The 27125-nt window shown below is 47.3% G+C and overlaps 1 protein-coding gene across 3 annotated transcripts in view; it reads left to right on the plus strand.

Moving 5' to 3' along the window:
* Window positions 1-26295, plus strand: part of usp33 (ubiquitin specific peptidase 33) — an 82451-nt gene extending 56156 nt beyond the window's left edge. For all 3 annotated transcript variants that reach the window (XM_042329227.1, XM_042329228.1, XM_042329226.1), the window contains exons 17-23: window positions 10022-10148; window positions 11897-12066; window positions 12229-12310; window positions 13327-13435; window positions 24964-25066; window positions 25741-25809; window positions 26083-26295. In XM_042329227.1, the coding sequence (XP_042185161.1) occupies window positions 10022-10148; window positions 11897-12066; window positions 12229-12310; window positions 13327-13435; window positions 24964-25066; window positions 25741-25809; window positions 26083-26243 (821 nt within the window). In that variant the 3' untranslated portion in view covers window positions 26244-26295. The remainder of the gene's footprint in view (window positions 1-10021; window positions 10149-11896; window positions 12067-12228; window positions 12311-13326; window positions 13436-24963; window positions 25067-25740; window positions 25810-26082) is intronic.
* The last annotated feature ends 830 nt before the right edge of the window (window positions 26296-27125 follow it).

The following is a 27125-nucleotide window of genomic DNA, read 5'->3' on the forward strand; positions in this document are numbered from 1 at the left end:
TATGCATATGAGATGAACAATGTAGGGTAAGTAACATTATATAAGGTAGCATTGTTTAAAGTGGCTAGTGATATATTTACATCATTTCCCATCGATTCCCATGATTAAAGTGGCTGGAGTAGAGTCAGTGTCATTGACAGTGTGTTGGCAGTAGCCACTCAATGTTAGTGGTGGCTGTTTAACAGTCTGATGGCCTTGAGATAGAAGCTGTTTTTCAGTCTCTCGGTCCCAGCTTTGATGCACCTGTACTGGCCTCGCCTTCTGGATGGCAGCGGGGTGAACAGGCAGTGGCTCGGGTGGTTGATGTCCTTGATGATCTTTATGGCCTTCCTGTAGCATCGGGTGGTGTAGGTGTCCTGGAGGGCAGGTAGTTTGCCCCCGGTGATGCGTTGTGCAGACCTCACTACCCTCTGGAGAGCCTTACGGTTGAGGGCGGTGCAGTTGCCATACCAGGCGGTGATACAGCCCGCCAGGATGCTCTCGATTGTGCATCTGTAGAAGTTTGTGAGTGCTTTTGGTGACAAGCCGAAATTCTTCAGCCTCCTGAGGTTGAAGAGGCGCTGCTGCGCCTTCCTCACGATGCTGTCTGTGTGAGTGGACCAATTCAGTTTGTCTGTGATGTGTATGCCGAGGAACTTAAAACTTGCTACCCTCTCCACTACTGTTCCATCGATGTGGATGGGGGGGTGTTCCCTCTGCTGTTTCCTGAAGTCCACAATCATCTCCTTAGTTTTGTTGACGTTGAGTGTGAGGTTATTTTCCTGACACCACACTCCGAGGGCCCTCACCTCCTCCCTGTAGGCCGTCTCGTCGTTGTTGGTAATCAAGCCTACCACTGTTGTGTCGTCCGCAAACTTGATGATTGAGTTGGAGGCGTGCATGGCCACGCAGTCGTGGGTGAACAGGGAGTACAGGAGAGGGCTCAGAACGCACCCTTGTGGGGCCCCAGTGTTGAGGATCAGCGGGGAGGAGATGTTGTTGCCTACCCTCACCACCTGGGGGCGGCCCGTCAGGAAGTCCAGTACCCAGTTGCACAGGGCGGGGTCGAGACCCAGGGTCTCGAGCTTGATGACGAGCTTGGAGGGTACTATGGTGTTGAATGCCGAGCTGTAGTCGATGAACAGCATTCTCACATAGGTATTCCTCTTGTCCAGATGGGTTAGGGCAGTGTGCAGTGTGGTTGAGATTGCATCGTCTGTGGACCTATTTGGGCGGTAAGCAAATTGGAGTGGGTCAAGGGTGTCAGGTAGGGTGGAGGTGATATGGTCCTTGACTAGTCTCTCAAAGCACTTCATGATGACGGATGTGAGTGCTACGGGCGGTAGTCGTTTAGCTCAGTTACCTTAGCTTTCTTGGGAACAGGAACAATGGTGGCCCTCTTGAAGCATGTGGGAACAGCAGACTGGTATAGGGATTGATTGAATATGTCCGTAAACACACCGGCCAGCTGGTCTGCGCATGCTCTGAGGGCGCGGCTGGGGATGCCGTCTGGGCCTGCAGCCTTGCGAGGGTTAACACGTTTAAATGTCTTACTCACTTCGGCTGCAGTGAAGGAGAGACCGCATGTTTCCGTTGCAGGCCGTGTCAGTGGCACTGTATTGTCCTCAAAGCGGGCAAAAAAGTTATTTAGTCTGCCTGGGAGCAAGACATCCTGGTCCGTGACTGGGCTGGGTTTCTTCCTGTAGTCCGTGATTGACTGTAGACCCTGCCACATACCTCTTGTGTCTGAGCCGTTGAATTGAGATTCTACTTTGTCTCTGTACTGGCGCTTAGCTTGTTTGATAGCCTTGGGAGGGAATAGCTGCACTGTTTGTATTCAGCCATGTTACTAGACACCTTGCCCTGATTAAAAGCAGTGGTTCGTGCCTTCAGTTTCACACGAATGCTGCCATCAATCCACGGTTTCTGGTTAGGGAATGTTTTAATCGTTGCTATGGGAACGACATCTTCAACGCACGTTCTAATGAACTCGCACACCGTATCAGCGTATTCGTCAATGTTGTTGTCTGACGCAATACGAAACATCTCCCAGTCCACGTGATGGAAGCAGTCTTGGAGTGTGGAGTCAGCTTGGTCAGACCAGCGTTGGACAGACCTCAGCGTGGGAGCTTCTTGTTTTAGTTTCTGTCTGTAGGCAGGGATCAACAAAATGGAGTCGTGGTCAGCTTTTCCGAAAGGGGGGCGGGGCAGGGCCTTATATGCGTCGCGGAAGTTAGAGTAACAATGATCCAGGGTCTTTCCACCCCTGGTTGCGCAATCGATATGCTGATAAAATTTATGGATGAGGTGAGGCAGGTGAGGCTGGAAAGGCAGTTGCTTCATGATCCAGCTCGGCTGAGGTGAGGTGTAGGATGGATGAGGTGAGGTGTAGGATGGATGAGGTGAGGTGTAGGATGGATGAGGTGAGGTGTAGGATGGATGAGGTGAGGTGTAGGATGGATGAGGTGAGGTGTAGGATGGATGTGGTGAGGTGAGGTGAGGATGGATGAGGTGAGGTGTAGGATGGATGTGGTGAGGTGTGTAGGATGGATGTGGTGAGGTGTAGGATGGATGGATGTGGGATGAGGTGTAGGATGGATGTGGTGAGGTGTAGGATGGATGTGGTGAGGTGTAGGATGGATGTGGTGAGGTGTAGGATGGATGTGGTGAGGTGTAGGATGGATGTGGTGAGGTGTAGGATGGATGTGGTGAGGTGTAGGATGGATGTGGTGTGGATGATGGTGTAGGATGGATGTGGTGATGTGTAGGATAGATGTGGTGAGGTGTAGGATAGGATGTGGTGAGGTGTAGGATGGATGTGGTGAGGTGTAGGATGGATGTGGTGAGGTGTAGGATGGATGTGGTGAGGTGTAGGATGGATGAGGTGAGGTGTAGGATGGATGTGGTGAGGTGTAGGATGGATGTGGTGAGGTGTAGGATGGATGAGGTGAGGTGTAGGATAGATGAGGTGAGGTGTAGGATAGATGAGGTGAGGTGTAGGATAGATGAGGTGAGGTGTAGGATGGATGAGGTGAGGTGTAGGATAGATGTGGTGAGGTGTAGGATAGATGAGGTGAGGTGTAGGATAGATGTGGTGAGGTGTAGGATAGATGAGGTGAGGTGAGGTGTAGGATAGGTGTGGTGAGGTGAGGTGTAGGATGGATGTGGTGAGGTGTAGGATAGATGTGGTGAGGTGTAGGATAGATGTGGTGAGGTGTAGGATAGATGTGGTGAGGTGTAGGATGGATGTGGTGAGGTGTAGGATGGATGTGGTGAGGTGTAGGATGGATGTGGTGAGGTGTAGGATGGATGTGGTGAGGTGTAGGATGGATGTGGTGAGGTGTAGGATGGATGTGGTGATGTGAGGTGTAGGATGGATATGGTGAGGTGAGGTGTAGGATGGATGTGGTGAGGTGTAGGATGGATGTGGTGAGGTGAGGTGTAGGATGGATGTGGTGGATAGAGGTGTAGGATAGATGTGGTGAGGTGTAGGATAGATGTGGTGAGGATGATGGTGAGGTGTGAGGAGGATAGATGTGGTGAGGTGTAGGATAGATGTGGTGATGTGAGGTGAGGTGTAGGATGGGTGAGATGAGGTGTAGGATGGATGAGGTGAGGTGTAGGATGGATGTGGTGAGGTGTAGGATAGATGTGGTGAGGTGTAGGATGTGATGTGGTGAGGTGTAGGATAGATGTGGTGAGGTGGGATGGATGTGAGGTGTAGGATGGATGGATGGATGTGGTGAGGTGTAGGATAGATGTGGTGAGGTGTAGGATAGATGTGGTGAGGTGAGGTGTGTGGTGAGGATAGATGTGGTGAGGTGTAGGATGGATGTGGTGAGGTGTGTAGGATGGATGTGGTGTGGTGTAGGATGGATGTGGTGAGGTGTAGGATGGGATGGATGTGGTGAGGTGTAGGATGATGTGGTGAGGTGAGGTGATAGGATGGAGGATAGATGATGGTGAGGTGTAGGATGGATGTGGTGAGGTGTAGGATGGATGTGGTGAGGTGTAGGATAGATGTGGTGATGGTGAGGTGTAGGATGGATGTGGTGAGGTGAGGTGTAGGATGGATGTGGTGAGGTGTAGGATGATGTGGTGAGGTGTAGGATAGATGTGGTGAGGTGTAGGATAGATGTGGTGAGGTGATGTGGTGAGGTGTGGATGGATGTGGTGTAGGATGGTGTGTAGGATGGATGTGGTGAGGTGTAGGATGGATGTGGTGGTGAGGTGTAGGATGGATGTGGTGAGGTGTGAGGATGGATGTGGTGAGGTGTAGGATGGATGTGGTGAGGTGTAGGATGGATGTGGTGAGGTGTAGGATGGATGTGGTGAGGTGTAGGATGGATGTGGTGAGGTGTAGGATGGATGTGGTGAGGTGTAGGATGGATGTGGTGAGGTGTAGGATGGATGTGGTGAGGTGTAGGATGGATGGGTGAGGTGTAGGATGGATGATGGATGAGGTGAGGTGTAGGATGGATGTGGTGAGGTGTAGGATAGGATGGATGTAGGATGGAGGTGTAGGATGGATGTGGTGAGGTGTAGGATAGATGGTGAGGTGTAGGATGGTGTGAGGTGTAGGATAGATGTGGTGAGGTGTAGGATAGATGAGGTGAGGATGAGGTGTGGTGAGGGTGAGGTGTAGGATAGATGTGGTGAGGTGTAGGATAGATGTGTAGGATGGATGAGGTGTAGGTGGATGTGTAGGATAGATGAGGTGAGGTGTAGGATAGATGTGGATGGATGTGAGGTGTAGGATGATGTGGTGAGGTGGAGGTGAGGTGTAGGATAGATGTGGTGAGGTGTAGGAGGTGAGGTGTAGGATGGATGTGGTGAGGTGAGGTGGGATAGATGTGGTGAGGTGTAGGATGATGTGGTGAGGTGTAGGATGGATGTGGTGAGGTGTAGGATAGATGTGGTGAGGTGTAGGATGGATGTGGTGAGGTGTAGGATGGATGTGGTGAGGTGTAGGATGATGTGGTGAGGTGTAGGATGGATGGGTGAGGTGTAGGATAGATGTGGTGAGGTGTAGGATGATGTGGTGAGGTGATGGATGTAGGTGTAGGATGGATGTGGTGAGGTGAGGATGATGGTGTGTAGGATGGATGTGGTGAGGTGAGGTGATGTGGTGAGGTGTAGGATGGATGTGGTGAGGTGTAGGATGGATGTGGTGAGGTGTAGGATGGATGAGGTGTAGGATGGATGTGGTGAGGTGTAGGATAGATGAGGTGAGGTGAGGTGTAGGATGGATGTGGTGAGGTGAGGTGAGGTGTAGGATAGATGTGAGGTGTAGGATAGATGTGGTGAGGTGTAGGATGGATGTGGTGAGGTGTAGGATGGATGAGGTGAGGTGTAGGTAGAGCGGAGACGATTCCCCAACATTCTGAACATTGGTAAACAGATGTAGACATTGTGAGGTAGATGATGGTTTTTGGTTGGCCCTCCTATGAGGCTGTATAATTCTAAACTGAACGTGATTCATTGAGATTGGGACAGATCCATGCAGTGGTTTAAGTTCCTCTCACTACCGTGTTCTTCTTGTCCAGCTAACTGGTACCCTGTGTGTGTATATAGCCAAGTTAGCATTACTCAGTGTTTTTGTTTATTTCTTATTATTTTTAAATGATTACATGTCCCTGTTAGTGATATACCTGTTGACAGAGAATGTTGCAAAGCACATTTTTTCCCCGATTTACTTTGAACCTTCTCCAACCTCCTCTATGGCTACTTCCTAATGATCTCTCCTTCCTCCCTAAGTGTTCACTTTCCTTTCACTGATTTGAAAGGAAATGACTGGTAAAGAAATCTGGTGGAAACTCCCACTAGTGACAAGCTCATGCCTCCACCAATCCAAATGCTTTAAGATTTGTGGGAAGTAGTGAATGAACGGAGATATTATTGGGATGCTCCAGGAACATTGATGTGTAGAAGTACATTACATTCACTACTGTTGGATGAACTACACTTTCAACACCAGGTGGCCACTACATAACCTACTGAAGGAATGACCTGAACAACCTACTTTAGGAATGACCTGAACAACAACCTACTGAAGGAATGACCTGAACAACCTACTGTAGGCATGACCTGAACAACAACCTACTGTACGAATGACCTGAACAACCTACTGTCGGCATGACCTGAACAACCTACTGTAGGAATGACCTGAACAACAACCTACTGTAGGCATGACCTGAACAACAACCTACTGTAGGCATGACCTGAACAACAACCTACTGTAGGCATGACCTGAACAACAACCTACTGTAGGCATGACCTGAACAACAACCTACTGTAGGAATGACCTGAACAACAACCTACTGTAGGAATGACCTGAACAACAACCTACTGTAGGCATGACCTGAACAACAACCTACTGTAGGAATGACCTGAACAACAACCTACTGTAGGCATGACCTGAACAACAACCTACTGTAGGAATGACCTGAACAACCTACTGTAGGCATGACCTGAACAACAACCTACTGTAGGCATGACCTGAACAACAACCTACTGTATGAATGACCTGAACAACCTACTGTAGGCATGACCTGAACAACAACCTACTGTAGGCATGACCTGAACAACAACCTACTGTATGAATGACCTGAACAACCTACTGTAGGCATGACCTGAACAACAACCTACTGTAGGCATGACCTGAACAACAACCTACTGTAGGAATGACCTGAACAACAACCTACTGTAGGCATGACCTGAACAACAACCTACTGTAGGAATGACCTGAACAACCTACTGTAGGCATGACCTGAACAACCTACTGTATGAATGACCTGAACAACCTACTGTAGGCATGACCTGAACAACAACCTACTGTAGGCATGACCTGAACAACAACCTACTGTCGGCATGACCTGAACAACCTACTGTCGGCATGACCTGAACAACAACCTACTGTAGGAATGACCTGAACAACAACCTACTGTAGGCATGACCTGAACAACAACCTACTGTAGGCATGACCTGAACAACAACCTACTGTAGGCATGACCTGAACAACAACCTACTGTCGGCATGACCTGAACAACAACCTACTGTAGGCATGACCTGAACAACAACCTACTGTAGGCATGACCTGAACAACAACCTACTGTAGGCATGACCTGAACAACAACCTACTGTAGGCATGACCTGAACAACAACCTACTGTAGGCATGACCTGAACAACAACCTACTGTAGGAATGACCTGAACAACAACCTACTGTAGGCATGACCTGAACAACAACCTACTGTAGGAATGACCTGAACAACAACCTACTGTAGGCATGACCTGAACAACAACCTACTGTAGGCATGACCTGAACAACAACCTACTGTATGAATGACCTGAACAACCTACTGTAGGAATGACCTGAACAACAACCTACTGTAGGCATGACCTGAACAACAACCTACTGTAGGCATGACCTGAACAACAACCTACTGTAGGCATGACCTGAACAACAACCTACTGTATGAATGACCTGAACAACCTACTGTAGGCATGACCTGAACAACAACTTACTGTAGGCATGACCTGAACAACAACCTACTGTAGGCATGACCTGAACAACAACCTACTGTAGGCATGACCTGAACAACAACCTACTGTAGGCATGACCTGAACAACAACCTACTGTAGGCATGACCTGAACAACAACCTACTGTAGGCATGACCTGAACAACAACCTACTGTAGGAATGACCTGAACAACAACCTACTGTAGGCATGACCTGAACAACAACCTACTGTAGGCATGACCTGAACAACAACCTACTGTAGGCATGACCTGAACAACAACCTACTGTAGGCATGACCTGAACAACAACCTACTGTATGAATGACCTGAACAACCTACTGTAGGAATGACCTGAACAACAACCTACTGTAGGCATGACCTGAACAACAACCTACTGTAGGCATGACCTGAACAACAACCTACTGTAGGCATGACCTGAACAACAACCTACTGTAGGCATGACCTGAACAACAACCTACTGTAGGCATGACCTGAACAACAACCTACTGTAGGCATGACCTGAACAACAACCTACTGTAGGCATGACCTGAACAACAACCTACTGTAGGCATGACCTGAACAACAACCTACTGTAGGCATGACCTGAACAACAACCTACTGTAGGCATGACCTGAACAACAACCTACTGTAGGCATGACCTGAACAACCTACTGTAGGAATGACCTGAACAACCTACTGTAGGAATGACCTGAACAACCTACTGTCGGCATGACCTGAACAACAACCTACTGTAGGAATGACCTGAACAACAACCTACTGTAGGCATGACCTGAACAACAACCTACTTTAGGCATGACCTGAACAACAACCTACTGTAGGCATGACCTGAACAACAACCTACTGTAGGCATGACCTGAACAACAACCTACTGTAGGCATGACCTGAACAACAACCTACTGTAGGCATGACCTGAACAACAACCTACTGTAGGCATGACCTGAACAACAACCTACTGTAGGCATGACCTGAACAACAACCTACTGTATGAATGACCTGAACAACAACCTACTGTAGGCATGACCTGAACAACAACCTACTGTAGGCATGACCTGAACAACAACCTACTGTAGGCATGACCTGAACAACAACCTACTGTAGGCATGACCTGAACAACAACCTACTGTAGGCATGACCTGAACAACAACCTACTGTAGGCATGACCTGAACAACAACCTACTGTAGGCATGACCTGAACAACCTACTGTAGGCATGACCTGAACAACCTACTGTCGGCATGACCTAAACAACCTACTGTCGGCATGACCTGAACAACAACCTACTGTCGAAATGACCTGAACAACAACCTACTGTAGGAATGACCTGAACAACAACCTACTGTAGGAATGACCTGAACAACAACCTACTGTAGGAATGACCTGAACAACAACCTACTGTAGGCATGACCTGAACAACAACCTACTGTAGGCATGACCTGAACAACAACCTACTGTATGAATGACCTGAACAACCTACTGTAGGCATGACCTGAACAACAACTTACTCTAGGCATGACCTGAACAACAACTTACTGTAGGCATGACCTGAACAACAACCTACTGTAGGAATGACCTGAACAACAACCTACTGTAGGCATGACCTGAACAACAACCTACTGTAGGCATGACCTGAACAACAACCTACTGTAGGCATGACCTGAACAACAACCTACTGTAGGAATGACCTGAACAACCTGTTCTCCTCCCAGGTGGTCACTACACAGCCTACTGTAGGAATGACCTGAACAGCCTACTGTAGGAATGACCTGAACAGCCTACTGTAGGAATGACCTGAACAGCCTACTGTAGGAATGACCTGAACAGCCTACTGTAGGAATGACCTGAACAGCCTACTGTAGGAATGACCTGAACAGCCTACTGTAGGAATGACCTGAACAGCCTACTGTAGGAATGACCTGAACAGCCTACTGTAGGAATGACCTGAACAGCCTACTGTAGGAATGACCTGAACAGCCTACTGTAGGAATGACCTGAACAGCAGCCTACTGTAGGAATGACCTGAACAACAGCCTACTGTAGGAATGACCTGAACAACAGCCTACTGTAGGAATGACCTGAACAACAGCCTACTGTAGGAATGACCTGAACAACCTGTTCTCCTCCTCCTCCCAGGTGGTCACTACATAGCCTACTGCAGGAATGACCTGAACAGCCTGTTCTCCTCCTCCTCCCAGGTGGTCACTACATAGCCTACTGCAGGAATGACCTGAACAACCTGTTCTCCTCCTCCTCCCAGGTGGTCACTACATAGCCTACTGTAGGAATGACCTGAACAACCTGTTCTCCTCCTCCTCCCAGGTGGTCACTACATAGCCTACTGTAGGAATGACCTGAACAACCTGTTCTCCTCCTCCTCCCAGGTGGTCACTACATAGCCTACTGTAGGAATGACCTGAACAACCTGTTCTCCTCCTCCTCCCAGGTGGTCACTACATAGCCTACTGCAGGAATGACCTGAACAACCTGTTCTCCTCCTCCTCCCAGGTGGTCACTACATAGCCTACTGCAGGAATGACCTGAACAACCTGTGGTATGAGTTTGACGACCAGAGCGTCACGGAGGTGTCAGAGTCCTGCGTCCAGAACGCTGAGGCCTACGTCCTGTTCTACAAGTAAGATACAAAACCATAGAATTACATATTGTCATTTAATAGACAAAACCATAGAATTACATAGTAATTTATTAGACAAAATCATAGAATTAGACAGAAATGTATTAGACAAAACCATAGAATTACATATAGTAATTTAATTGGATCTCTGTTCACAAAGCAACACAGCATAACCACCAACCCGAGAGTGAATCTATGACGTAATGACTTCCTGTTTACAGACATCAACAACATTCTAATCTGCCAAGATTTGAGCCCTCCCTTGAGGCAGTATTAGATTATAATTTACACTAAATCCTCCCTTGAGGCAGTGTTAGATTATAATTTACACTAAATCCTCCCTTGAGGCAGTGATTATAATTTACACTAAATCCTCCCTTGAGGCAGTGTTAGATTATAATTTACACTAAATCCTCCCCTGAGGCAGTGTTAGATTATAATTTACACTAAATCCTCCCTTGAGGCAATGTTACAGATTATAATTTACACTGAACAAAAATATAAACACAACATTTTAAAATATTTGACTAAATTACAGTTAATATAAGGACATCGTGCCCTAATCTATGAATTATACATGACTGGGAATACCGATATGCATCTGTTGGTCACAGATACCTTAAAAAATGTATTTTAGATTCTGAACTAAATGTTGAATCACAAATTAGGAATGTGACCAAAATAGCTTTTTACCACCATTTCTCCATTTCCCATTTTACCACCATGCAGCCATTTCTCTCTCAGGCTGATACAGAGACTCATCCATGCTTTTATTACAAGCAGACTTGACTACTGTAATGCTCTCCTGTCTGGTCTACACAGGAAAGCTATTGGTCAACTACAAAGCATACAGAATGCTGCAGGGTACTGACTAAGACCAGATGGAGAGGACATATTACACTGGTTTTAAGGTCTCTGTACTGTAAAACATACAGAATGCTGCAGGGTACTGACCAAGACCAGACAGAGAACACATTACACCGGTTTTAAGGTCTCAGCACTGGCTGCCTGCTAGTTTTAGAATTACATTTCAATATTTTTCTGTTGGTTTTTAAATCAATCCATGATTGTGCACCTCAATACATATCAGACCTGCTTTAACTTAAGTGATGTACCCAGTAGGTCCCTCAGGTCCTCTGGCCTTTAACTACCCCAAAGCCTAGGACCAAGTATGGAGAGGCAGCCTTTTAACTTTTTGCTCACTGAAGTTGGACGTACTAACGTATTATCTAAAACCACGTTATTGTAGAGAAATTAACATTAAATTCTCTGGCAACAGCTCTGGTGGAGATTCCTGCAATCAGCATGGCAATTGCACGCTCCCTCAACTTGAGACATCTGTGGCATTGTGTTGTCTGGCAAAACGGCACATCTTAGTGGCCTTTTATTGTCCCCAGCACAAGGTGTACCTGTGTAATGATCATGCTGTTTAATCAGCTTCTTGATCTGCCACACCTGTCAGGTGGATGGATTATCTTGGTAAAGGAGAAATGCTCACTAACATGGATTTAAACTAATTTGTGCACAAAATTTGAGAGAAATCATCTTTTTGTCAGTTTGTAACATTTCTGGGATCTTTTATTTCAGCTCATGAAACATGAGACCAACACTTAACATGTTGTGTTTATAGTTTTGTTCAATGTATTTATTTTCTGTAAGAAAGGAAGTTGCCAAGCTGTGGTACAGACCCCGATTTAGTGCCAATCTTAATTTATTCAGTTTAGCGTTTAATGATTGTTCCCCTCCAGGAAGAGCAATGAGGAGGCGCTGAAGGAGAGGAGGAGGGTGACCGCTCTACTGAACGTGACAGAGCCCAGCCTGCTACAGTTCTACGTCTCCAGACAGTGGCTCAACAAGTTCAAGACCTTCGCTGAGCCTGGACCAATCTCCAACGACAACTTCCTCTGTTCACACGGAGGTGTGGAGATCGCTGAATCTGTCCATCAATCAATCAATCAATCGAGGGCTTGTACTAGTCCGAGTCATTTCATCAATAGAAGTTCAGAGAAATGGAAATGTTATTGACTAAATGAAGCTCATAATGAAGTGGTTATAGTGTTTTTAAATGTTGTGTTATCAGGTGTGCCGCCTGCCAAAGCAGCGTTCATTGATGATCTGGTCGTGATGCTGCCTCAGAACGTGTGGGACCACCTCTACAGCAGGTAGATATTCTAATGACGGGATAATGTCCTAACCTCTACAGCAGGTAGATATTCTAATGACGGGATAATGCCCTAACCTCTACAGCAGGTAGATATTCTAATGACGGGATAATGTCCTAACCTCTACAGCAGGTAGATATTCTAATGACGGGATAATGTCCTAACCTCTACAGCAGGTAGATATTCTAATGAAGAGATAATGTCCTAACCTCTACAGCAGGTAGATATTCTAATGAAGAGATAATGTCCTAACCTCTACAGCAGGTAGATATTCTAATAACGGGATAATGTCCTAACCTCTACAGCAGGTAGATATTCTAATGACGGGATAATGCCCTAACCTCTACAGCAGGTAGATATTCTAATGACGGGATAATGCCCTAACCTCTACAGCAGGTAGATATTCTAATGACGGGATAATGCCCTAACCTCTACAGCAGGTAGATATTCTAATGACGGGATAATGTCCTAACCTCTACAGCAGGTAGATATTCTAATGACGGGATAATGTCCTAACCTCTACAGCAGGTAGATATTCTAATGACGGGATAATGCCCTAACCTCTACAGCAGGTAGATATTCTAATGACGGGATAATGTCCTAACCTCTACAGCAGGTAGATATTCTAATGACGGGATAATGTCCTAACCTCTACAGCAGGTAGATATTCTAATGACGGGATAATGTCCTAACCTCTACAGCAGGTAGATATTCTAATGACGGGATAATGTCCTAACCTCTACAGCAGGTAGATATTCTAATGATTGGATAATGTCCTAACCTCTACAGCAGGTAGATATTCTAATGACGAGATAATGTCCTAACCTCTACAGCAGGTAGATATTCTAATGACGAGATAATGTCCTAAGCAGGTAGATATTCTAATGACGGGATAATGTCCTAACCTCTACAGCAGGTAAACACCCATTAGAGATGCAGTATATATTACGCCCAAGAAGCTGAAAGTCTGTGGTCACTGGTCAGGTGAGTTAGTAAGCTGTGATTGGTCTGTTCAGGTATGGAGGCGGGCCTGCTGTCAACCACCTGTATGTGTGTCACACGTGCCAGACGGAGATTGAGAAGTTGGAGAAGAGACGCAAGACTGAGTTGGACATGTTTGTCCGGGTAAGGAGAAATCTGGTGGGAATGGCCTCTAACCTACAGTTGAAGTTTGAGTCATTAAAACTCGTTTTTCAACCTCTCCACATTTCTTGTTAAACTATAGTTTTTGGCAAGTCGGTTAGGACATCTACTTTGTGCATGACAAAAGTAATTTTTTCCAACAATTGTTTACAGAATTCACTGCATCAGAATTCCAGTGGGTCAGAAGTTTACATACACTAAGTTGACTGTGCCTTTAAACAGCTTGGAAAATTCCAGAAAATGATGTCATGGCTTTAGAAGCTTCTGATAGGATAATTGACATAATGGGAATGGAGTGGCCATCACACAGCCCTGATCTCAATCCTATAGAAAATGTGTGGGCAGAACCTAAAAAGCGTGTGCGAGCAAGGAGGCTTACAAACCTGACTCAGTTGCACCAGCTCTGTCAGGAGGAATGGGCCAAAAAAAAACAACTTATTGTGGGAAGCTTGTGGAAGGCTACCCGAACCATTTGACCCAAGTTAAACATGTTAAAGGCAATGCTACCAAATACTATTTGAGTGCATGTAAACTTCTGACCCACTGGGAATGTGATGAAAGAATTAAAAGCTGAAATCATTCTCTACTATTATTCTGACATTTCACATTCTTAAAATAAACTGGTGATCCTAAATGACCGAAAACAGGGAATTTTTTACTAAGATTTAATGTCAGGAATTGTGAAAAGCTGAGTTTAAATGTATTTGGCCAAGGTGTATGTAAACATCCAACTTCAACTGTATGTATGCAGTTTAAAAATCCAATAATTTTAAATCAATGGTAAACGGTGCACAAATTCTGATAACCTTCCCGAAATTCCCAGGATTACCTGCTTATTCCCTCCAGATTCCTGGAAATATTCCAACCAGGATTTCTGGAAAACCTGGGAATTTCAGGATAGTTAACAGAAGTTTTCAATCCTAGTGGGGAATCAGAAGGCAGCTTGTGTGTGTGAACGGGTATTCTCTGGTGTAGTTAGTTAACCAGTCGATGAGGTGACTGTGCTGTAGCCCTAGAAATAAAGGACTAGAATGGCGTCCCCATTCAAGTCAATGAGGTCGTAATTCTATTTGATTGGCAGTAGCCCTCTGCCCCAGCAGGAGACGAGGGGCTGGGTCTGAGACAGAGACAGTGGGTCATCATTAATGTATGGAGACAGATGGACCTGGTGTCAGCTACTACCACCCGTACTATAGACACACTGGCTTAAGCTAAACCACCCGTACTATAGACACACTGGCTACAGATAAACCACCCGTACTATAGACACACTGGCTGGCTGGCTACAGATAAACCACCCGTACTATAGACACACTGGCTGGCTGGCTACAGATAAACCACCCGTACTATAGACACACTGGCTGGCTGGCTACAGATAAACCACCCGTACTATAGACACACTGGCTGGCTGGCTAAGCTAAACCACCCGTACTATAGACACACTGGCTGGCTGGCTACAGATAAACCACCCGCACTATAGACACACTGGCTGGCTGGCTACAGATAAACCACCCGTACTATAGACACACTGACTAAAGCTAAACCACCCGTACTATAGACACACTGACTAAAGCTAGCACTGGGGGACATGCCGTGCCCCCCTTCCAGCGCTGGGGGACATGCCGTGCCCACAACCCCTGCTGGCACGCGCCACATCTCTTTCTATGGGCACAAACTGCTACCACCGTTGTAAGCAGAGAGAATATTTTGACATCTGCATTTTAAAGCAACATTTCTTTGCTATTCTATACATTTTCCCATGTCTGTGTAGTCATGTGATATCAGAGTGACTCAAACATTACAACAATATCCAGTCCTGACTAGGACACATTTTGGTTGAGTGCATTGTTGTGCAACAGTAGGTATCTCCCTTCCCTATTTACACGCAATGTCTGAGAGCACTGGCCCTATTTTTGATTTATTTACATTTTTACGAAACTTGGGTGAACGATGCGTCTTGCCATTTTGATCCGGCATCTACAAAATCACACTGATTGGCCCAAGGTGGGAGCTATAGTAATTAACTGAAATGTGTGAGTCACACGAGAGAAAGAAGCAAAGCTAGCGGGATAACTGGGCCCAAAATCTGTCTTCTCTAGCAGGACTTCACCAAAAACAGTGGAAAATGAATAACTATAAATAAAGTTAATGCATAACTACTTATTAATCATGGCCATAAGGCTGCCTCCCTGGCATTCACTTTCTTCTCCCACCTCCACATCTGAACCCTTCTGGGAGGGAGAGGAGCCCACAGCTGCAGTGCATTTTCTCACTCTCCATCACAAAGACTCCTACTCTCCAGGTGCTCTCATTTGTTGACTTCTGTAACCATAAAAGCCTTGGTTTCATGCATGTTAACATTAGAATCCTACTCCCTAAGTTTGTTTTATTCACTGCTTTAGCACATTCTGCCAACTCTGTCTTAGCCGTGTCTGAATCCTGGCTTAGGAAAACCACCAAAACCCCTGAAATTTCCATCCCTAACTATAACATTTTCCGCCAAGATAGAGGCTTTGCAATCTACTGCAGAGTTCTGTCATCCTATCCAGGTCTGTACCCAAACAATTCAAGCTTCTACTTCTAAAAATTCAACTTTCCAGAAACAAGTCTCTCACCGTTGCAGCTTGCTATAGACCACCCTCAGCCCCCAGCTGTGCCCTGGACACCATATGTGAATTGATTGCCCCCCATCTATCTTCTGAGCTCGTGCTGCTAGGTGACCTAAACTGGGACATGCTTAACACCCCGGCCATCCTACAATCTAAGCTTTATGCCCTCAATCTCACACAAATTATCAATGAACCTACCAGGTACAACCCCCAAATCCGTAAACATGGTCACCCTCGTAGATATCATCCTAACTAACTCGCCCTCCAAATACACCTCTGCTGTTTTCAACCAATATCTCAGCGATGCCTGCATCCGTAATGGGTCTGCGGTCAAACGACCACCTCTCATCACTGTCAAACGCTCTCTAAAACACTTCTGCGAACAGGCCTTTCTAATTGACCTGGCTGGGTTATCCTGGAATGACATTGACCTCATCTCGTCAGTAGATGATGCCTGGTTATTCTTTAAAAGTGCCTTCCTCACCATCTTAAATAAGCATGCCCCATTAAAAAAAAAATGTTGAACCAGGAATAGACCTGTATGCCCTTGACCAGCACATAAACATCCTGTGGCGTTCTGCATTAGCATCGAACAGCCCCCGTTTTATATTAGCATCGAACAGCCCCTGTTTTATATTAGCATCGAACAGCCCCCGTTTTATATTAGCATCGAACAGCCCCGTTTTATATTAGCATCGAACAGCCCCGTTTTATATTAGCATCGAACAGCCCCGTTTTATATTAGCATCGAACAGCCCCGTTATATATTAGCATCGAACAGCCCCTGTTTTATATTAGCATCGAACAGCCCCGTTTTATATTAGCATCGAACAGCCCCCGTTTTATATTAGCATCGAACAGCCCCGTTTTATATTAGCATCGAACAGCCCCCGTTATATATTAGCATCGAACAGCCCCGTTATATATTAGCATCGAACAGCCCCCGTTATATATTAGCATCGAACAGCCCCTGTTTTATATTAGCATCGAACAGCCCCCGTTTTATGCAACTTTGGAACCAATATACACAGGCAGTTAGGAAAGCTAAGGCTAGCTTTTTCAAACAGAAATTTGCATCCTGTAGTACAAACTCAAAGTTCTGGGACACTGTAAAGTCCATGGGGAACAAGAGCACTTCCTCCCAGCTGCCCACTGCACTGAGGATAGGAAACGGTGTCACTACCGATAAATCCACAATAATTGAGAATTTCAGTAAGCATTTTTCTACGGCTAGACATGCTTTCCACCTGGCTACTCCTACCCCGGTCAACAGCCCTGCGCTCCCCACAGCAACTCACCCAAACCTCACCCACTTCTCCTTCACCCAAGTCCAGATAGCTGATGTTCTGAAAGAGCTGCAAAATCTGGACCCCTACAAATCAGCTGGGCTAGACGATCTGGACCCTCTCTTTCTAAAATTATCCGCCGAAATTATTGCAACCCCTATTACTAGCCTGTTCAACCTCTTTCATACTGTCTGAGATTCCCATAGATTGGAACGCTGCCGCTGTCATCCCCCTCTTCTAAGGGGGAGACACTCTAGACCCAAACTGCTACAGACCTATATCTATTCTACCCTGCCTCTAGACCCAAACTGCTACAGACCTATATCCATCCTGCCCTGCCTTTCTAAGGTCTTCGAAAGCCAAGTCAACAAACCGATTACTGACCATTTCGAATCTCACCGTACCTTCTCCGCTATGCAATCTGGTTTCAGAGCTGGTCATGGGTGCACCTCAGCCACGCTCAAGGTCCTAAACGATATCATAGCTGCCATCGATAAGAGACAATACTGTGCAGCCGTATTCATCGACCTGGCTAAGGCTTTCGACTCTGTCAATCACAACATTCTTATTGGCAGACTCGACAGCCTTGGTTTCTCAAATGATTGCCTCGCCTGGTTTACCAACTACTTCTCTGATAGAGTTCAGTGTGTCAAATCGGAGGGCCTGTTGTCCGGACCTCTGGCAGTCTCTATGGGGGTGCCACAGGGTTCAATTCTCGGGCCGACTCTTTTCTCAGTATACATCAAAAATCTCGCTCTCGCTGCTGGTGATTCTTTGATCCACCTGTACGCAGACGACACCATTCTGTATACTTCTGGCCCCTCTTTGGACACTGTGTTAACAACCCTCCAGGCAAGCTTCAATGCCATACAACTCTCCTTCCGTGGCCTCCAACTGCTCTTAAATGCAAGTAAAACTAAATGCATGCTCTTCAACCGATCGCTGCCTGCCCGTCCAGCATCACTACTCTGGACAGTTCTGACTTATAATATGTGGACAACTACAAAAACCTAGGTGTCTGGTTAGACTAAACTCTCCTTCCAATCCAAAATTTAAATCTAGAATTGGCTTCCTATTTCGCAACAAAGCCTCCTTCACTCATGCTGCCAAACATACCCTCGTAAAACTGACCATCCTACCGATCCTCGACTTCGGCGATGTCATTTACAAAATAGCCTCCAATACCCTACTCAACAAATTGGATGCAGTCTATCACAGTGCCATCTGTTTTGACACAAAAGCCCCATATACCACCCACCACTGTGACCTGTATGCTCTCGTTGGCTGGCCCTCGCTTCATATTCGTCGCCAAACCCACTGGCTCCAGGCCATCTACAAGTCTTTGCTAGGTAAAGCCCCGCCTTATCTCAGCTCACTGGTCACCATAGCAGCACCCACCCATAGCACGCGCTCCAGCAGGTATATTTCTCTCCTTCCAGTTCTCTGCTGCCAATGACTGGAACGACCTGCAAAAATCTCTGAAGCTGGAGACTCTTACCTCCCTCACTAGCTTTAAGCATCAGCTGTCAGAGCAGCTCACAGATCACTCCACCTTTACACCGCCCATCTGTAAATAGCCCATCTATCTACCTCATCCCCATACTGTGTTTATTTATCTTGCTCCTTTGCACCCCAGTATCTCTACTTGCACATTCATCTTCTGCACATCTACCATTCCAGTGTTTTTAATTGTTATATTGTAATTACATTGACACCATGGCCTATTTATTGCCTTACCTCTCCTATCCTACCTCATTTGCACATAAAGGGTTTTATATATATATATAAATAAATAAATAAATACCTGGTTAAATAAAGGTGAAATTAAAAAGATCCTGAAAAGACATCAGATGAAGTACAACATTAACCAAAATATGAGCAAAGTAGAGTTGTAAACTTTCTGTAGCTAGACTCCCACATACTTTATCAAATTGGCGTGCCACGGTGAGACCGTTAACGAGTGCGTCTAACCATTACTTTCACCATAACACATAATCATTTCTTCAAAGAGTTCCGTTTTTGCAATGAAAACTACAGTTTCTATTGGACAGCAAATTAAAATGCTGGTTTTCATTGCAAAACAAACATTATGTGACTGTTTGGAGTAGTGATTTAAACCCCTAAGTGCAATGACGCTAGCTAGCAAACTAGGCTAACGTTAAATAGGAAGTAAACCATGTAAGATAACATTTCTGTCGGAACAGTTATAACTTCTAATCCTGCTAAAGGCACGGGGCTTGCAATTGCCTGCAAGTCTGTTTTTAAAGATTGATCACGACTATTTCATCATACATCTAAAGAGAGCCATCGCAGAATCTTCGGTCTTCCAAGTTGTTTACTTGGGAGGATGTCAACAACAGCTGGTGCGCCATCTCTAATATTAAAGAAGTCTTCTTTAAGGTAGAAGGTTCTGCTCGCCTGAGGTAGAGTACCTCATGATAAACTGTAGATCGTACTATTTACCAAGAGATTTTGATCTACACTGTATTTACAAAAGTATGTGGACACCCCTTCAAATGAGTGGATTCTGATCATTTCAGCCACACCTGTTGCTGGCAGGCATATGATGTGTGCTCAATTTTACTCTCCATAGATCAACATTGGCAGTAGAATGGCCTTACTCAACAGCTCAGTTACTTTAAATACAATGCCACCTTTCCAACAAATCAGTTTGTAAAAATGTTTCGCTGCTAGAGCTGCCCCGATCAACTGTAGGCTCCTTAGTTCCAGTGGTAGGAGAACTTAACACTGCAGCATACAATGACATTCTAGACCATTCTATGATTCCAACTTTGTAGCCACAGTTATGGAAAGGCCTAACGTGTTTCGGCATGACAATGCCCCGTGCACAAAGCGGGGTCCATACAGAAATGGTTTGTCGAGATCGGTGTGGAAGAACTTGACTGGCCTGCACAGAGCCCTGACCTCAACCCCATTGAACACCTTTGGGATGAATTGGAATGCGGACTGCGAGCCAGGCCGAATAGCCCAACATCAGTGCCCGACCTCACTAATGCTCTTGTGGCTGAATGGAAGCAAGTCCCTGCAGCAATGTTCCAACATCTAGTGGAAAGCCAGAAGAGTGGAGGCTGTTATTGCTGCAAAGGAGGATCAACGCCTATTATTTCCCATGATTTTGGAATGAGATGTTCGACGAGCAGGTGTCCACATACATTGGGTCATGTAGCATTTACTTTTCGTAGCTTTAATATATCAGTGTCATTAGCAAAGCACCATCACACCTCCTCCTCCATGCTTCACGGTGGAAACCACACATGCAGAGATCATCCGTTCACCTACTCTGTGTCTCACAAAGCACCATCACACCTCCTCCTCCATGCTTCACGGTGGAAACCACACATGCAGAGATGATCCGTTCACTTTGCATCTCACAAAGACACGGCGGTTGGAACCAAAAATCTCAAATTTGGACTCTGACCAAAGGACAAGTTTCCACAGGTCTAATTGCTCGTGTTTCTTGGCCCAAGCAAGTCTCTTCTTATTATTGGTGTCCTTTTAGTAGTGTTTGCTTTGCAGCAATTAGACCATGAAGGTCTGATTCACAGTCTCATCTCAACATCAACATGTTCAGAGGTCTGTTACTTGAACTCTGAAGCATTTATTTGGGCTGGTATCTCTAATGAACTTGTCCTCTGCAGCAGAGGTAATTCTGGGTATTCCTTTCCTGTGGCGGTCCTCATGAGCCAGTTTCATCATAGTACTTAATGGTTTTTGCGACTGCACTTGAAGAAACGTTCGAAGTTCGTGAAATTTTACGGATTGACTGACCGTCATGTCTTAAAAGTAATGATGGACTGTCGTTTCTCTTTGCTTATTTGAACTGTTCTTGCCATAATATGGACTTGGTATTTTACCGAATAGGGCTATCTTCTGTATACCACCCCTACCTTGTCACAACACAACTGATTGGCTCAAAGGCATTAAGGAAAGAAATAACGCAAATTAACTTTAACAAGGCCTGTCAAGGGGTGGTTGTTTGTTTAACACTTGTTTTGGTAACTATTGTACATTATTCCATGTGTTCATAGTTTTGATATCTTGATATCTAGAAAATAGTAAAAATAAAGAAAAACCCTGGAATGAGTAGGTGTGTCCAAACGTTTGACTGGTAGTGTTGGTGAAAGTCTCACCTTTCACCCCAGATGCCGAAGTGTGACATCAGCGGTGTGCAATGCAAAAAAACAACATTTTTTTAATGCAAATGAGATTTCCTCAGGGGCACGGACATCGACCTCAGGGGGTTTTAATGCACACAGCTTTTGCTCATTTGCATTTCGAATTGTTTAATTGCAGCTTTCACTTTCAGCATTTAAAACAAAACAAAAATAATCTACATTTATCATTTACACACTCATGTTTCTGTTGACTTAACTATTCCTCTACACTTTATTTTTTAAATGATGTTCAACAGAATAATTATTCTCCTGACTGTGCATTTGACAGTTGTTAATTTCTCCACTAAAGGGTGATCAGCCGATTTCTAGGGGTCTGTGCTCCTAAAGTTGGCTGTTTTTGTGCTTGCCAGTTAGCTAGCAGTTCTCGGCTGTTAGCAGCCATACTGGTGATTAAAAACTGATGGTTGCCGCCATTTTTTTTTGTTGTCATTACGTAGTTATTTAATGTAACACATTAAACAATTCATTTAGACCTAATGTTTATTTGAATGTTGTGCCATTGCCCAGCTATGAAAAGGGAAAGTTGGCTATTTTGAGACTTTACGGTAGCCATGTTATTTTTTTTAAACCTGGTCTTTGCATTGTTGGAAAAGAACCCGTAAATTAACATTTCACTGTTGGTCTACACCTGTCTATAAAGCATGTGAAAATGAATATAACATCCTGGCATTTATTGCATACTAGATTTCTTAAAATTCACATACTATAAAAAGTAATATTTTCGCATCTGAGAATGCGTCATGCGCAATTTTTTGTACCGCTATTGGTCCATTTCGTAGCGAAATATATGATTGCCAGCTGATGATTAGCTGTTGTCAAAGCCTAAATGACATATGGGCATTTTAAAGTGTACTCTGTTTTCAAAATGTCACATACTTGAAAACGGTATTTTTTTTTTCTTCCGATGTTTTACTATTTAAGATGCATGTATCGCTATTGAGACACGGCCAGGATGGCAGGGAGGGAGAAAGGGGGAAGGGAGGGAGAAAGGGGATAGGGAGGGAGAAAGGGGGAAGGGAGGGAGAAAGGGGGAAGGGAGGGAGAAAGGGGAGGGGGGAGGGGGGAAGGGGGAGGGGGGGGAGGGAGAAGGGGGAGGGGAGGGAGAAAGGGGAGGGGAGGGAGAGGGGTGGGGGGAGGGGGAAGGGAGGGAGAGAGGGGGGGGAGGGAGAGAGGTGGAGGGGAGGGAGAGGGGGGGGGGAGGGAGGGGGGAGAGGGGGGAAGGGAGGGAGGAGGGGGAGGGGAGGGAGGGGGGGAGGGAGGTGGAGCGGGAGGGGGAAGGAGGGGGGAGGAAAGGGGGGAAGGGAGGGAGGAGAGAGGGGGGGGAGGGGAGAGGGGGAGGGAGGGAGGAAAGGGGGAAGGGAGGTGGAGAAGGGGGAAGGAAGGGAGGGAGGAAAGGGGGAAGGGAGAGAGGGGGAAGGGGGAGGAAGGGGGGAGGAAAGGGGGAAGGGAGGTGGAGGGGGAGGGGGAAGGGAGGGAGAAAGGGGGAAGGAAGGGAGGGAGGAAAGGGGGGAAGGGAGGTGGAGGAGGGGGAAGGAAGGGAGGGGGAAAGGGGGGGGAAGGGAGGGAGGAAAGGGAGGAAGGGAGGGGGAGGGGGAAGGGAGGGAGGGAGAAAGGGAGAAAAGGGGGAAGGAGAAAAGGGGGAGGGAGGGGGAGGGAGAAAAGGAGGGGGAGGGAGAAAAGGGGGGGGGAGGGGGAGGGAGAAAAGGGTGGGGGAGGGAGAAAAGGGGGAAGGAGGGGGAGGGAGGGAGAGAGGAGGGGGGGGATGGGGGGGGGAGGGAGGGGGATGGGAGAAAAGGGAGAGGGTGGAGGAGGGAGGGGGAGGGAGGAGAGGGTGGGGGAGAGGGAGAAACGGGGGAGGAGGGGGAGGGAGAAAAGGGGGAAGGAGGGGGAGGGAGAGGGTGGAGGAGGGAGGGGGAGGGGAGGAGAGGGTGGGGAGAGGGAGAAACGGGGGAAGGGGGGGAGGGAGAAAAGGGGGAAGGAGGGGGAGGGAGAGGAGGGGGAGGGAGAAAAGGGAAGGGGAGAGGGAGAAAAGGAGGGGGAGGGAGAGAGGAGGTAAACGAAGGGATCTTTCAAGGGGGAGGGATGGGAGAAAAGGGGGAGGGGAGAAAAGGGGGAGGGATGGGAGAAAAGGGGGAGGGAGGGAGAGAGGAGGGGGATGGGAGAAAAGGGGGAGGGAGGGAGAGAGAGGAGGGGGATGGGAGAAAAGGGGGAGGGAGAGGGAGGAGAGGGTGGGGGAGGGAGAGAGGAGGAGGGGGATTCCTCTTCTCTCCAGGGAGGGAGAAAAGAGGGAGAAAAGGGGGGAGGGACCCATTCCCTCTTCTCTCCCTAGAGGAGGAGGGGGGAGGGAGAGAGGAGGGGGTGGGAGAGAGGGAGGGAGGGGGAGGAGGAGGGGGTGGGAGGGGAGGGAGAGAGGAGGGGGGTGGGAGAGGGAGGAGAGGGTGGGGGAGGGAGAGGGGGGTGGGAGGGAGGGAGAGAGGAGGGGGTGGGAGAAAAGGGGGAGGGAGAGGGAGGAGAGGGTGGGAGAAAAGGGGGAGGGAGAGGGAGAGAGATGGAGGAGGAGGGGGAGGGAGAGGGGGGGTGGTGGGAGAAAAGGGGGAGGGAGAGGGAGGAGAGAGGGTGGGGGAGGGAGAGGGGTGGAGGGAGAGAGGGTGGGAGGGGGAGGGAGAGAGAGGAGAGAGGGTGGGGGAGGGAGAGAGGGAGGGGTGGAGAGGGAGGAGAGAGGGTGGGGGAATGGGGTGGAGAGGGAGGAGAGAGGGTGGGGGAGGGAGAGAGGTTGGAGAGGGGAGGAGAGAGGGTGGGGGAGGGAGGAGGAGGGGTGGAGAGGGAGGAGAGAGGGTGGGGGAGGGAGGGGGAAAAAGGAGGGAGAGGGAGGAGAGAGGGTGGGGGAGGGAGAGAGGAGGGGGTGGAGAGGGAGGAGAGAGGGTGGGAGAGGGAGAGAGGGGGAGGGAGAGGGGGGAAGGGGAGGGAGGAGGAGGGGGAAGGGGGAGGGAGAGGGAGGGGGAGGGGGGGAGGGGGGAGAAAAGGGGGGGAAGGAGGGGGAGAAAAGGGGGGGGGGGAGAAAAGGGGGAAGGAGGGGGAGGGAGGGAGAAAAGGGTGGGGGAGAGGGGATAGAGAGGGAGGAGGGAGAGAGAAAAGGGGGAGGGAGGGAGAAAGGGGGGAGAGGGAAGAGATGTCTCAGTGAGGAATAGAAGAGAGCGGTAGATAAATTAATGTTGTAAACGAAGTGAAATTATGATCTTTCAATCTTCTTTCTTCCTCTTCATCTCTCCCTCCATCCCCCTCTTCTCTCCACCCATTCCCTCTTCTCTCCACCCATTCCCTCTTCTCTCCACCCATTCCCTCTTCTCTCCACCCATTCCCTCTTCTCTCCCCCACCCATTCCCTCTTCTCTCCCTATCGCCTCCCCTCCCCCCCACCAGCTGAACAAGGCGTTTCAGGAGGAAGAATCTCCAGTGGTCATATACTGCATCAGCATGCAGTGGTTCAGAGAGTGGGAGGGCTTCGTCAAGGGGAAGGACAATGGTGAGTGGCTGGTTCAGAGAGTGGGAGGGCTTCATCAAGGGGAAGGACAATGGTGAGTGGCTGGTTCAGAGAGTGGGAGGGCTTCGTCAAGGGGAAGGACAATGGTGAGTGGCTGGTTCAGAGGGTGGGAGGGCTTCGTCAAGGGGAAGGACAATGGTGAGTGGCTGGTTCAGAGGGTGGGAGGGCTTCGTCAAGGGGAAGGACAATGGTGAGTGGCTGGTTCAGAGGGTGGGAGGGCTTCGTCAAGGGGAAGGACAATGGTGAGTGGCTGGTTCAGAGAGTGGGAAGGCTTCGTTAAGGTGAAGGACAATGGTGAGTGGCTAAAGCACTGGGAGTCCCTGCCCCCTAGCTGTGACCTCAGGACTAGTTGTGAATGTTTCACTTCACTCCACTGTAGTGGTCTGTCTTCCTCTGGTTGTTGTTCCACTCCACTGTAGTGGTCTGTCTTCCTCTGGTTGTTGTTCCACTCCACTGTAGTGGTCTGTCTTCCTCTAGTTGTTGTTCCACTCCACTGTAGTGGCCAGTGAATGGTAGCAAATTCATGTAGAATGACAAATGCCTTTTCGACTAATGTTTAGCTCATATTGCAAATAGTAATCTAATCTCATCTTTATATTAAATGGAATACACAAATGTAGTATGTGTAATACCTGCTTTGCCCTCCTCTCTGGAAGATCCACCAGGACCAATCGATAACTCTAAGATAGCAATCAACAAGAACGGTCATCTAACACTCAAACAAGGTAAGAGCCTGACACTGTCAATTAACTCTCTGAATTAGAAATGGAATTGAGCCCAACCTACCTTGATGTGTTGTCCTGCCAAGACTAGATGATAATTATTATGCCCTCAGGGTGAGTCTTAACTGCTTTTGGACTCTGGGGAGATTATTAGGACTGTTATGATAATGACTTCAGGTTAAACTTGTCTGTCTCTACAGGAACTGACTCTGGGCAGGTTATTATTATGAGACAGGTTGAGTTTGTATAACCCATGTTTCTGTGCTGCCTCTCTAGGGGCTGACTCTGGGCAGATCTCGGAGGAGACCTGGAACTTTCTCCACTCCATGCACGGAGGGAGTCCGGTCGTCACGGTCCGGCCCAACGTCTCTCACCCCGAACCGGAGGCGTCCTCGCAGTCCGAGGAGAAGATGGAGGTGGAGACACGCTCCGTTTAACACTACCTAGTTAACAACAGGAAACACCCCCCCCCCAACGCCAGCCCTGAGGACACCCCCCCAACGTCAGCCCTGAGGACACACACACACCCCCCCAACGCCAGCCCTGAGGACCCCCCAACGCCAGCCCCTGAGGACAACCCCCCTCAACGCCATCCCTGAGGACAACCCCCCAACGCCATCCCTGAGGACAACCCCCCAACGCCATCCCTGAGGACAACCCCGAGGCCCCGAGGACAACCCCCCGAGGCCCCGAGGACAACCCACGCCCGAGGCCCCGAGGACAACCCCCCAACGCCCTGAGGACAACAACAACTAAAGCCTTTTTATTTTGCACTTGGCTTTTTTTTTTTTTTTTTTTTTCAAAAGCATTCGATCAAACGACCCCTTTAACCTTGACCTCCACAACATGACGTCTCTTCTTGAATATTGGACAGAAGGAATAAACTTGTCTGAAAATGATATGACAGTCATGTTTGTACATAGATGTATAAATATCTCATTTCTATTAGCACTGTAAAATAATGTGTGGAAACGGTGTCCGGTCGTTTCCAGAACTAAGCATTTATCCATTTTGTGTCCAGCTAAAAGGATGGTTTCTGCTTATGTTCATTATTTTGTTTTCTCTTGACCAAAAATTGAGCCGATGTCACTCTCTTAAGATGTCTTGTTTGGTGCAAATGGGAAAAGCTAGAAAAATCACAATGCATCTTTACTATAGATATTAAAAAGTTATCTCACCTGTTCTAGAAGTGAATGGTTAGAGAAGTGCTAGCTCTTACATGTTCCTTAAAGCGAAGAAGAAGGATCTTAAAAGATAAAGAGATGATCAAGAAGGGATATACTAAATAACTAAACGATATCGTCTCAAGAAGGACTGGT

The sequence above is a fragment of the Oncorhynchus tshawytscha genome, linkage group LG10 (assembly GCF_018296145.1).
Source record: "Oncorhynchus tshawytscha isolate Ot180627B linkage group LG10, Otsh_v2.0, whole genome shotgun sequence".
In the NCBI taxonomy this organism is placed as follows: domain Eukaryota; kingdom Metazoa; phylum Chordata; class Actinopteri; order Salmoniformes; family Salmonidae; genus Oncorhynchus; species Oncorhynchus tshawytscha.